General features: G+C 53.7%; 1 protein-coding gene across 4 annotated transcripts in view; it reads right to left on the reverse strand.

Moving 5' to 3' along the window:
• Positions 1–8,567, reverse strand: part of TBX4 (T-box transcription factor 4) — a 32,347-nt gene extending 23,780 nt beyond the window's left edge. For 2 of the 4 annotated variants that reach the window (XM_070562359.1, XM_070562358.1), the window contains exons 1-3: positions 8,379–8,567; positions 4,288–4,488; positions 3,343–3,437 (exon numbers count right to left, since the gene is read on the reverse strand). In XM_070562359.1, the coding sequence (XP_070418460.1) occupies positions 3,343–3,437; positions 4,288–4,485 (293 nt within the window). In that variant the 5' untranslated portion in view covers positions 4,486–4,488; positions 8,379–8,567. Of the gene's footprint in view, positions 1–2,020; positions 2,146–3,342; positions 3,438–3,790; positions 3,865–4,287; positions 4,489–8,378 lie in introns of those variants that run through there. The other 2 variants (XM_070562360.1, XM_070562361.1) reach the window with 2 other exon arrangements.
• Positions 8,568–13,469: the final 4,902 nt, after the last annotated feature.

Genomic DNA, 13,469 nt, shown 5'->3' on the forward strand with positions numbered 1-13,469 from the left:
TTTTTCAAACGCAAATTCACTGTCACTAACACAAGCAACATTGAACTCAACAGGCTATGAAGGCTGATAGTGGAGATTTATCTGGTGGCAAAACCATGACCTACGAGTAGAGCAGTCAGACAGTTAGGAAATTTTCATTTTTGGGAGGTTTATATTTAAATTTTTGTGGAGCTCACTTTTATCTGTGTTTGGGGGAAAATGCAGTTTCTCACATGTATCAAGCTTGGCAGGGACGTGAGGAGGCGGAGAGCGGGGTCTGCTCCCTGCAGTTAACAGCGTAAACTCTCTGGGTGCAGGGGCTTGAGAGGGAGAGAGACTGGCTGGGCAGGGGTCTGGTTCCATTTTACACCTGACATCACGGGTTTCTGAGTATTCAGAAATTGATGTCTTGCACTGTGGTTGGCATTTTATTCACCAGATCAAATTGTTTGAGAATTCAAAGTCATCATCCAGTGAAGGGCACTATTCTCTCCTTTCGCCTTCAGAACTTCAAGGGCTTGAGGCAAGAGCTTTGTGACTCAGGGACTCAAACTGGCTTGAGAACGTTCTGGCTCCTCTTCTCCACGGCCCTCCCCTCCCCAACCAGACAGCAATTATCATGCCCCTAACCAGCCAGGGTCTCTAGGGCAGAGCAACGACCCCACATTGAATGGGCCCCCCCCCCCCGTGAATAAACAATCAAGGGAATTTCTCAAAGTCGGGGTTTTGTTCTTGGGGTGGGGTATCATCTGCTTGGCTTGCGGAGATCTGGCAACTGCCTAACTCTGCTTCTATCTACAGGAGCCAAGTGCCTTCCCTTTTCTGGGGCTGGGTTTATGTTTTCTCGGTTCTCCTCCAGCTCTAGCAGTCTAGGAATCTATGATTCAAGGTTTGGGAGAAGAGTTCAGGCATCTGCTGAGAAACAGAAGTGTCCCAGGAAAAGTGCTGCTAGAGACACAAAGAAGAGAACAGGGAGAGGGGCTGGGCTGGATGTCGAAGAACCCAAGCAAAGCAGCTGCCTCCCAAGGCTGCCGGGGAGGGAGGCAAGGAGGAGGAGGGAGATGCAGAGATCTGAGTGGTGAAAGTGGTCTCAAGTCAGTGGGCAGCTGTGCAGGAGAAAGGCTCTGTGAGAACCCTTGGGGAGGCAGGATGAGGCTAGTGACTTTCTTAAGGACTAGACCCGGTGGTGCAAGGATAACTTTCTGCCAGAGAAATGAAAGACTGTGATGAACCCATAATTGGCCAACATCATCACAGCCATTTTTAAATTATTATCATCATTCCCTGAGGTCCATCTCTAAAGCCTCCACTAGGGATCAGGCACAAACATCTGTTTGAAATGGGTCACCTCTGGAAGCATGTGTGTGTGTGTGTATGTGTTAGAGCGAGGGAGGGAGGAGGACCCACACAGGTGCAGGCAACCCCACTGAGGAGAATCACAAATGCCTTTTGTTTAAAATGGCAGAGGCCAGGCATGCCCAAAGAACACGCTGGCCATTTATTTTCAAGAGACAAGGTTATTTCTGCTTCCTAAAAATGGAAGTTCTAGATCCTTCTTTTTTCTTTCCTTCCCTATACCCCAATAGTCACAAGAAATAAATGTCTCCTCTTTATACCTGTAATCCACTCAACAATTTATCAAGCACTGCTCACATGATCCCTGGTTTGAGTCTCAGTAACTGAAAAAGGAAGGATAGTAAGTAGGTCTATAGCCACCATCTCTGTTTTACCCAAGACCACTGAGCCATAGGAAGTTTAGGGACTTGCCCAAGCACACTCAGCTAGGAAGAGGCAGGGCCTGTGACACCTGACACTCATCCCCACCCCAGCCCACTGACCTCAATGACTGCTCCACGTGGTACCTTCTTCCAGGTCCTGGAGGGTCCAGGACCTAGATGCATTCCCCTTCCTCATTCCCGAAATGCAGTGAACCCAGGCCCTGACATCTCCCTGCTCCTTCCAAATGGCCATGCCACCTCTCTGACTTAGGCAGAGGGCAGCCAAGTGCCCAGACCCCCACTCCCAACAAAACAAAGGAAACCTTGCAAGGCTTGCCAGTGAGCAGACAGGAAGGACCACTGCACTCCGACACTGCGCAGAGCAAATCACCAGCTTCTTGTTTCCTTTGAATAGCCCACCGTTCCCTAAGCAGTTCAGCAGAGTTCTCTAAAAAGTAGAAGAAAAATGCTGAGTGGATGCCAGACCTTTCTCTAATTATGATTAATATTATGAGCTAGCATTCACTGTGTGCTTACATGTGCCAGGAGCCGTGCTAAGTACTCTATATACAGCTGTGTGAAGAAGGACCTATTCTTTTACAGATGGAGATGAGGAGAGGCAGAGACTCTACAGGACCTTGCCTGAGGGTTGCACAGGTGGAAGTAGCTGAGCTGGACCTGGAAGCCCCCGTGGTCTGACTCCCAGATCCCTGGTCCTTGATGCTTCACCATCTTACTCCTCAGAAAGCCCAATTGTGGGCCCACGGCCAGGCAAAGTGACATTTTCACACCTAACCTGTCCTCCAGGGACCAAAATCAAGTGTGAGTTTGTGGAGGAGGCGGAGTAGGGGTGAGGGGGCTCCTGAACCTGAACTTCCCAGCTTCTCTGTCTGCAGCAATCTCTCTTCACCTGATAACCGCTCTCCTTGCCGTTCCTGCCGCACCCGACATGCGCCGCGCCAGAGAATCTCTCCGTCCTGCCCGATCTGTGTCTTCCTCCCCTCAACCTCTCCTCCTGGTTCTCTCCCACAGACACCAGTGCATTTTAAAGATGTTTCCACTTTATAAATCATCCCTCTCTGGCAACCACCCGAGAGCTGCTCCCCAAACAACACACAGACAGGACCCAACGGTGCCTTCCCCTCAGCCACGCAGGGGGCTGGCAACAGAGAAGTAGCACCCGTGGGATGAGAGACTTGGGGTTCGCGCTGCCACCGAAAAGTTACGGAAATAGGAAAAACGGTCCTATCCCCTCCCTCCATCTGTTGAGGGGCATCCCCGAATCCCCAATCAATGCAATCCTGAGAAACCGGGCAGGTCCCCAGAAGGAGGAGGACAAAGCAGCCCCCCAGGGGGCCAAAGGTGCTGGAGCAGGGACCTCCGGCGTCGCGATCCTTATTTGCATTTAATTTGCATAGGGCTGCCCCTCCCCTCCTTCCCTCCCGCGGGGTTCTTGGCTGGGCAGCCCACGCAGGCTTCGCCGGCCGGTCGGAAGCCGCGGCAAGACGTGGGGCTAAGGCCAGAACGGCAGAGGGGACTCCCTTTGCCCCCCAGGCTGGAGACGAAGAGGACTGCTAAGGGAGCCCTTAGGGATCCTCATTGCTCCCACCCGTCATCCCTCAGAAGTAAAGCTCCCAGCGCTGACCTGCCCGCCTTGGTGATGATCATCTCGGTGCCCGCCTCGTGGAACTTCTTCCAGAGCTCTTTCTCATGCAGGCCCACCTTGATGTTCTCGATGGTCTACGGATGGGAGGGAGGGGGACTTATGTCGGTCTGTCTCACGGCTCCACGTGGAGCCCTCAGAACGGAGAGCACAGACTCAAGGAACTACGAAGAACTCTGCCAGCCCCGGGAGCCCACGCCTCGAGATTTCGTTTCACAAAATTATTCTGTAACACTGATGAATTTTTAAAAATTTAATCAGTGGCTGAAACACGCTTCTTCGGAGATGCGCCTATAGATGGGCCCACAGAGGACACATACACTGGCCGTGCCAGGGCAGATGACACACTCCTACACAAACATAAACACTCCTCACCCCCCGACGTAGCCACAAGCTAGCGGGCAGGCACACACACAGGAGAGACACACACCCTTTCTGCCAGAAGCGCGCACCCGCAGACACTGCCCGAAGATCCAGGCCAAGCGCGGGCACCGCCGAATTCCGTTCACTGTGACCATCAGGTTGTCACCGCGACCCCCTCGGTGACGTCCCCGCGGCCTCGGAGCTCTGCGGCGGCTCCCGCACGCACCCGGCTGGGGGCCGCTCTTCTCGCCCGGTCCTAGGCTTTCGCTCCCACCCTCTCAGGGTGGTCGGAGCTGGACCCTTGGCCGGGGCTCGCTCCGCTGCCGCAGGGGTCCCTTCTCCCGCCTGTCCCAGCGTAGCCCCGAGGGCTCCGAGTGGAGGAGGGACGAAAGGCATACAGAGAGCAAGCCCTGCCCGCAGAAGCACGCACAGGCAGACGGTCCAGGACACAGCCAGATCCCCCGGGAAGCGAGTCCTGCCCGCAGTGGGGCAGATTGACAGACACTGGCGGCCCTGCAGACAGACCGACGCCCGACCTCTACCCGACGGCCGGCTCGGCCCTACCTGCTCGGCGACGGCGGCAGCGGCGACGTCGGCGCCGGGGCCCGGGGGGCTGCCGAGCGCGGCTCCGCTGAGGCCCGGTGCAGCCAGCGCGGGCTCCGGGGCGCCGACGGCGGCGGTGGCGGCGGTGGCCTCGCCGAGCGCTGAGCCCGGGGCCCGGAAGGCCTCTTCGCTCTCCGACAGGCCCTTATCCTGCAGCATCTCCTGTGGGCACAGCACACACGGCGTCACATGCCCAGGTCCACACTCGCCAGGGGCCGGGCAGCCCTCTCACGCCGAGCGCCGGGAGGGCGCACGTGGACCCCGCCCCCTCCTGAGCTGGGGGAGGGAGAATATTTGGAGGGCAGGACCCTGGCCTCCTCCCTCTAGGTTTTGGACCTGGGAGGGTCTGCGAGCGGTTCAAGGTCTGCCTGCCCCTGGGTGTGGGGCTGTGTGATGAGCAGGTCTGGGGGAAGGACCGCCCTCTCGGCATTGCCCCAGCAGCACCCCCAGGCCCTCCCTCCTGCTGGGCTCCAGTGGAGCTCCAGTGGAGCCTGAGGCCTGGGTCTTTTTCGGCTGTTCCCTAATAACTGGAGTCCAGGCTTACTCTTGACCCAGGGCAGCCAAGACACTTCCCGGGCAGGCAGGAGAGGAGAGCGACGCCAGGAGGGCAGGGCCCAGGCTTCTGGGGCTCCACACCTGCAGAGAGGGCCTAGGGCCCTGTGGCCCCTCAGGCCCCTGCTCACCCATCTGCCCTCACCCACTTCCTCAGACAGTACTCAGGTAGACACCTCCTGAACGAAAGGCTTTCATTCCTGCACGTTCCCACTCCCACCCTGGGTGTCACCCACGCAGGGACACACATCCTCACAGCCAGACACAGCACCCTCACACAGCCTCCTAGTCACCCAAGCAACCACACTCTCCTAGGGCTGCTCTGATTCAGGCCCTCAACTCAGCCAGAGGCCTCCCCAGCCTTGCCCTCACATTCACACTGGTTGGCTTGCTCACTCACTCACACTTTAGCTCCAAAGGGCTCTGCTTTGGGGCAAAGGATCCAGACCCTTCCCAGCTAAGGACCAGGCCAGTTAGGTAGGTCCAGTTTACAGGCACAGCTATCCTTCCCCAAATGTCTAGGGCTATTCACCTGCCTGCCCATGTGCCCACTCCCTGCTGGAAGCTGATCCTGGGATGTCAGGATGACAGCCCAGCCTGCAAGGACCTGCCTGCCCTGCCTCCATCATAGGTGTAACCCTGCGTTACCTCTGCTGCTCCTTTCCACCTCCCTGCTCTTCTCCCTTCTTCTAGATTTGGACAAGTTCTGGTGGGGCTTTCTATATGTCTAGATGCCTCTCTTGTGGCAAAATATTCCCCCTTTCTCCTCCTACCTTCTTTCTGTTCTCCTCTGGATCTCCCTGGGCATCCCAAGGCCCAGGCCCCTTGCTCATCCTGTCCACTGGCCGCCTCATCCCTGGGCCTAGGGGCCTAGACGTCTGCTCCCAGGGCCTCACAAAGTAAACAAGCCAAGTGCAACCGAGGAGATAAAAAGGGGCCAGGGCCAGTTGGGGCTGGGAAAAGCCCATAAAGATAAAGCTGACAGCCAGGCCAGTCTTCCCGTCCTCCGGCCACAGGCAGCAGGGAGCAAGGCTCTCAGGCATGGTCAGTGCCAGCACCGCCTTGGCCCACATGTGGGTTCCAGGGCCCAGCCTCGGACACTCAGGAGACCCCAGGCAAGGGGACACTGCGCGACAAGGGTCGTTATGCGCTCTGGCCCAAGGCGCTGGTTCCCACTATATCTGGGATCAGCCGGGTTGGGCACCGGCGATCACGGTCCCAGGGCGCTGGTCCCAGGTGCAGCGGCCCTCGGGGCCCAGAGAGGCGGCCTGGCGCGATGCTGTCTTGGCCGCTAGGTCCTCTGCGGGTCACTTGTCACACCCGGAGCCGTGCAGCGACGCGGTCAGGCTCGCACCTCGCGCTCTCAGTCCTGCGGTTGCCGAGCACGTCCGCGGCCCGCACCCACTGACGCCAGTCCCGCCGCTTAAGTCGTGGTCTGCTCCGGGCGCTCCCTCCCCTCCTCGGGGTTCGCCTCTTCCTTTTCAAATCTTGGCCACGGAGCCACATCCCGACATCGCCACAGCTCGCCGTCGCTGGAGCTCCCCTCTAATTTCCTTTTCTTCCCGCCCGGCTGGCTCCGAGCAGCTATCCCCGCGGTCCCCTCGGACCCAAGCCCCGGCGCGCTGGGACACCGGCACAGCCGGGTCCCGCACCCAGCAGGTCCGTGGGCCGCGCTCGCCGCAGCCTCAGCGCTCGCCCTGCCCGTGGACCGTCTGCGGGCGCGGCCGGCCGGCTCCGCGCCCTTTGCGCTCGGGTCCGTCGCCTTCAGCCGCCTCGTTTTCCAAGAACAGTATTTTCTTCTCACTCTAAATTACTGCTGCTATTTTTCTTGCACTGGGGAATTGTTAATATTTTGTACTATTTTAATTATCTCTATTATCAGAGTAGTATTCTGGTCAGTTCAATAACATTAGAAATATTTATCCTGTCACATAAGACATTAGTACTTTTTATTTTTAATACTGTATGGTTAAAGTACTGGTTTGATTTGCTAATTCATCATTATTAAATATGTTGTTGTTGCTTTCCCGTCACTGCTTCATCGTTCCAGGGCCTCCTGGCACATTAATAATACTATTAATAATATTTAGATAATTATTAAATAGTGTTCCATTAGGTTATGTTAATCTACCGTTTTTTAAAACTTTTACTCTGTATCCCTAAAATGTTTCCATCGCTGGCTCCTCAGTCTCTGTACTTTGTCACAGTTTCAATAACTTATTTACCATAACTTGTAATATTATTGTTCTCAATATTCGTGTTAATTTTCTTCACAGCCTTATAGTACTTCTTGTTATTTTACCATTATTTGTTTTGTTTCTTCAGGTGTTCTTCATCACATCGTTACAATATCTTGTTACTTTGTCATTATTTGTAAAGTTAGCAATCTTAATTTGCTAGTTATTTTTCATCACGCCATTACTTCTTGTTAGTCTGTCATAATTTGTAATATTGCTGTAGCTCTTCTCTGGTTATTTTTCATCACATTGATACAATACTTCTTATTACTCTATCATTATTTATAATGTTGTTGGGACTAATAATACCTTGGTCATAAATTGTCATATTACTCCAGCAATTCTTGTTGCTGTCTTTATTTATATTACTATTGCTCATAAGATTTTGGTTAATATTTATTTTAATAATTCCCTATAGTATCAACAATAAATTACATGATAGCATTCTGTCAATACTGCTAACATTAGTATTTCCCTTAAAAGTATTTTCCATTGTTCACTTTTTTCCTACAGTTTTATCATCTTACACTATGACTATGTCTTATACTACTGCTATTGATTTTAATACAATGGTGCTTATCACATTGTTCCTATATTTGGAGTTACGTTGTCTACAATCCTTTTAAATTTCTGATTACAATTTTCACTTGGTTCTGAAAAGTCACTATTATTTTATTGTTTTAAAGTTCAAATACTTTATTAGTCCCGCCGCTTAGCCCTGTTTCCTTGGTAATTGTTCACATTTTGATAATTCTCAGTCATCAGCCATTATTTATCCATAATGCTCCTTGCTTTAATTTTGATGAGTCTGTTGCATCAAAGGCTCTGAAGTCCAGTGTTCCGTTCACACATATTTCTACAGCGATATTCGCTGCAAGTACCCGGGCCCTCTTCCTTGGCCTTTCTTATTCTGCAAACACCAATTTCAAGGCCACGCTCCGCCTGTCGCGGCTTAACCTCATTCCTCTGACGCTGGCGCTGTGGTTTCTATGCTCTTGGGTCCCTAGACCCAATTCGTCCAGTTACTCGGAGGAGAGGAGGGCTCGCGCCCCATCGCCCGGAGTGGGGCCGAGGCGGCAGACGGATCTGAGGCACTTGGCGCCGCCCTCCTGCCGCCTTGACCGTCCCGAGGTTCTTACCCCGTCCCGTTACTCGCCCTCTTTCCAGCTCATCCTTCTCGACCCTGCAGCCTAAGCCTGGGCTCCCGGTGGCCCCTGTCCCGCACGCCCGGCTCACCGCCGTCCCCGCCGGAACCACACTCACCCTAACTGCGCTGCCGCATGCGGAGGCGCCTGCGGCCCGAGGTCCACTGCAGGCTCGGGTCCGAGGAGCACGGGACAGCCGGGGCTCCGACTCGGGCCCGCTGGGTCAGGGTCCCGCTGCCCGCCGCGCCCTCGGGGCCGGACACATCCCGGCTCTGGAGCGGGCCCTTGATCTCCGAGGCTTCACTTTGGGGCCTCAGCTCCCTCCTCTTCCCTCCCTCCCTCCGGGGCCGCCCCCCCTCCCCACCCCCCGCGCTGACGTCGCCGCTGTCAATCAGTCCGCGCCCGCCGCCCCCCGGGGAGGGGGGCTTTAGGGTCCCCCGGCTCCTCAGGCCCAGGACCCCGAGCCCTGAGCTGGCCGCCCGCTCGCCCACCGCGCGGCCCGAGCCCTCCCCGCGGCCCTCGGGCCCCGCCGGCCGGGCCGGGCTGGGCGCCCCGCATGGTTTAGATTAGAGGGGCGGGAAGAGAAGGCGAGCGGCCTGGCCGCGCCGCGCGGCCCCCACCCGAGGCTCGACAACCAGGACGGCACGCCCAGAGCGCCGGAGCGGCGAGCACCCTGGGGCGCTCCAGGCCGGACCTGGCGGGGCCGGGGCCACCTCCTGACGGCGGCTCTCCAGCGGGCCCAGGCCGCGGGCTCCCGCCTGCACACACGAGCCCGCTCCCAGCCGAGCACGCACTGTATTCGTGAGCCCACTGGCGGGGACTCAGGCGCCCACGCGTCCGCAGCCCCGCGCTGGGTCTCGGCCATGCCCGCCACACATTCTCACACCTACACGCTCCGGCCCGCGCTCGCTCCTGCTATCGCCTGGGCCGGCCTCGTCTGGACCTCCGCTGCCCGGCCCCGCTCCTCCGGCCGGGCGGGCAGCGGCGCTGGACCAGGCCTGGCTCGCCTTGGAGCCGCCGGGCCGCGGAGGTCACGGGTGAGGGCAGGGAGGAGGCCCGGCGGCCGGGCCTGGAGCCGCGGCAGCGGGGAGGTGCTGGGCCGGCCTCTGCATCCGAGCAGAGGCCCAGGCTCCAAGGTGCCAGGGCCTGGCAGAGCCTCTTGGGGAAAGTGCGGCCAAGGACCAGGACTCCGCCAGCAGCTCCCCAAGATCCCAGAGAGCTGAAGAGGAGGCCCCCTGTCTGCTCCAGTCTAGGAAGCCGCTGGTGTAGGAAATGGCTCCGCTCTGGGCCAGCAGGCCTCTGTGCCTCAGAAAGTGAGGCCCTCTCAGCGGCCTAGACCTCCATGTGGCCTAGACCTCCCTGCCCAGCCTCTGACTCTCTTCTCCCTTTGTCTCCTCTTACCCCTATTTCTCCATGTCTGTCTATACCTGCCCACAGGACCCATGTGGACCTCAGCCCATGTCCAAGCCTCACAGCCTGTCACATGCCCAGAATACTGGGGCAAGGATAGGCCTGCCCACCCATCTGCAAAGGCTCCAGAGTCCTCTGTCAGTAGGGTTCCCAGATTAGCCCCTCAGTTCTCAGCATGGGTGTATCCCTTCCTCCACTAGTGTCCCCAACCTCTCCAATCAGTCTCTGGTCCTTTCCAGATTCTGACCTCAAAATCAGATTGAAGAGAAGAGGACAGGAAAATTCCTTCCCTGGATGGGTCTGTCCCTTCTCTAACGCTAGGAAATGGAAAGCCAGCATCACTGCCTCCCTCATCCCCCTGCACTCAAAAGAGGAAGCAAAACACCAGCTCAGAAAAGCCAACTGCTGCTGTCAGGAGCCCATAACCCAGCTCCGCAACGGGCCCACTGCTCAGGAATCCCTATCACCCCCAGCAGTACCAGATCCTACTACCCCATCCTCCCTTCACAGCTTGTCTCATGGAGGCCCGAACCAGGAAGAGGAAGTGTGGTCTAAGAGGGGTGGAGAAGCTTAATCCTCCCCCAATCCTGCCTCCTCCTGGAGTGGAGAAAGGGAAGGCCCTGGTGTTTCAGGAGATGCCTGGGGAATCATGTTTCCTGTGTTAGGGAGAACTGGATGACATGCCTCAGCTTCTGCTCCCAAGTTCCCTCCCATACCCTCTCCAACAGCCTGTAGGGAAATCCCTTGCAAATAAGTAGTGTACAGACTAACCAACCAACTACTGTGTGGAATGGAGAACAGGAAAGGCAGTGAATCACCAGGTACCATGGGAAGACTAGAGTTAGACCAGACTCTGGAAAGAATTTGTTGACAGTCATTGGAGAAAGTTCATAATGAGACCATCTAGTGTAGCTCTTTAAAGAAACTAGAGTAGAGCCTTTCTACAAGTGCGAGCGAGGCTTACTGGAGACTCCCGGGAGATAGTCCAAACCAGTATCGACTAGTTCACGATGATGTGGAAGGGACGGGCAAGGTTTTGGCGATGAAAAGGGGGCAAACCAGTAAGCGAGTAAGAGAAAAAGGGAGGTTATGTACATACATTCTCCGTTGCTAGAATGGAATACCTTATTTCATTCATTCTAAGACACATTTTTCCATTTGACATCTCTGAAATTGGGATGTATCTTAAAATCAATGGCATGTCGTAGTTAGATGTGTTTTTTCTTCTTAGTGGCACAGACAATAATAGTGTAGCTTACCATTGATGAAGTAGTGTATTTGCTGATAAGTGGCCTATGGAGAAAAGAAAAAGACCAATTCCCCCCCCCCCCCCAAATTGATTTGAGATGTTCAAAATACAAAAACTCTCCTCAACTAACTAAGCAAATAGTTGACCATAACCAAGTATCTATCACACCATCTTGGGTTGGACTAGGGGAAAGCCCTCAGGTTTGGTGTTAGACTAACCTTAGTTTTGAAACCCAGCTCTGAATCCCAGCTCACCACTTACCAGCTGTGTGACCTTGGGCAAGTCCCTTAACACCTACATAAATGAGGCTAGTCACACAAACCTACTGGCTTATTGTGAGGTTTGGCTAAGTTAATGCATGTAAATGCCTGGCATGTGGTAGGTAGTTAATAAAGGTTAGTTCCCAAGTATTTTTAAAATTTATTTTATCCCACCTCTTTCCTAAAAAGACTTGGGTTTATAACCAAAATAAGCTAATAAAAATACAATAGAAAGACAAAATAGGATCAAGGAAAAAGGAGAAAGAATACCATCACTAAGTGTTGACAAAATTGTTATAACTGAGAGCAAAATCTGGCTTAGCAGCAGCAGGGGAAAACAGTAGCTCTCCACGTCAGACATGTGGAAGGGTAGGGGAACGAACTTTGTCCTGGCCCTAAATTTTAAAGTAGTTTTTCATGTAAATTTTTATCCTTATAACTGTACAGTGTCTTACCATTTACAAAATACTTTAACAGCTAGCATCTCACTTGATGCTGTATTAACTTCATTGTATGGATTCATTCATCCAAAGAATATTTTATCAAGTGCTCACTATGTGCCAGACACATCAACAAGAAGAAAGACCTATTAACCATTTTATTAGTTACTCAACTGATTGGCTGACCAGTTACTAACTGCAAATTCAGTAATGAATAACCTGCAAACTTACTAATTCATCACCTAAATATTCAATCCCAAAGGGAGCAGGGGCTACAGGATAAGCTGGAGGATCCCAGCCAGTACAGTAAGATGGCTCACCCAGAGCCTAGGGTGGGTTTGGTTGAAGATGACTACTTGAGCTGGCGTCATCGTGTAGTGAAAAGCAATTACAATTTTTTTAAAAACCTAGGTTTTTGGAGCATTTAATAAATGCCAATGTCAAGTCCCACCGCAGTCTAACTGAGTCAGAAACTCTGAGAAGAGAACCAAGGTTGATCCCATTGCCTGCTCTCCTAGTCTCCCTTGTAGCCAGGAATGGCCATGTGATCCAGTGTTGGCCAGTGAGGCCTAAGCCGAAGACTGGAGGGGAGGAAGGTTGGGGGAATTTTTTTGTTTTCTTGATAAAGGGCAAGACATAGCCTTCTTTGCCCCTGTGAATGAGATCCTTGGAGTTTTCGCCCTCTAGAGACCTGAGGCAAGAAGGATGAGGGCCAATATGCTAAGGGTATCAGAGCAAAAAGAGCGAGCTTGGGTTCCTCACAGCATCACTGAGCAGGTAAACCAGTGCCAGCCTGCTGCTTGTAATGTGAGAAAAATAAACCCTATTCCTTTATATCACTGTTAGTCTGGGTCTCTGTTACTTACAGCCAAATACACTCCTGAGACACATGTGAAGATCCCAGCTCAGTGCTGAGTGAATCCTTAGGTACTCCATAATGAAGGATGCATGTCTGAGTGTCTGTGTATCTCCTTGTGCACAAGCACATACCTTCCCGTTCAAATTCTGGAAACAAAATCCCTCCACACTCCTTCTCAGCCACGTTATTCTGTGTGTGTTGTGACCTAAGGCCTGGGATCCTTATTAAGCCCCAGAAAGGAAAAGGATGGGTGAGGCAGCAGAGAATTTACCTGTCCCCTGTGGCTTTATTGTTACCCGGTAGCCCCAAATCTTGGTTCCACACTCCCCAGCCCACGTCCCACTGGGATTATCAAGCTCAGGACAACTGGGGTGGGGGCAGGAGTTGTAGCTCATTCTGGAAATTGGAGGATTGAGCAAGGGGGATGGGTAGTAGGGCGCAGCGGCTGCTGCAGGTGCTTCCCATCATACCGCAGGTGCAGGTCTGCTCACCTGACCTCTCACCGTGGCCTCCCATGCCTTCTCCCGCAAAGAGAATTAGGAAACTTCCAGTTAGAAGGAACTGAGGACTGGGCTGGCCTGATCCCTGACCTGGATGAGGCAGGCTGGTCTGATCCTCTCAGGACTGAGGGCAGAGGCAGTCAGTCACCAAGAGTGCAGTTGGAGCCCTCCTGTAACCCTCACTTGAGGCACTACAGAGAGAAGGAACCAATGATCAAACCTGAGTTTTGCAGTCAAGACCAGCAACCTAGACCTTCTGTCCCAGAGTCCTTATCTGTAGGTGGATTCTCTGCAGAAGGTCAGACTTTTTCCCCCATGACGCTCCATGCTCCTGGACTGCCACTTCTTTGCATTTCCTCCAGTAAGATTTCTCCAAAATACACACTTATTTTACTGCCTGTCTGAGGAACATGTATCTGCTAGGGTTGTGTTAGGTAAAAAAAATTCCTAAGTCCGAGAAATTGTTTAATTATCCAACCCCCCCCCCTTCT

Source organism: Equus przewalskii, chromosome 10 (assembly GCF_037783145.1).
Source record: "Equus przewalskii isolate Varuska chromosome 10, EquPr2, whole genome shotgun sequence".
NCBI classification, from domain to species: Eukaryota; Metazoa; Chordata; class Mammalia; order Perissodactyla; family Equidae; genus Equus; species Equus przewalskii.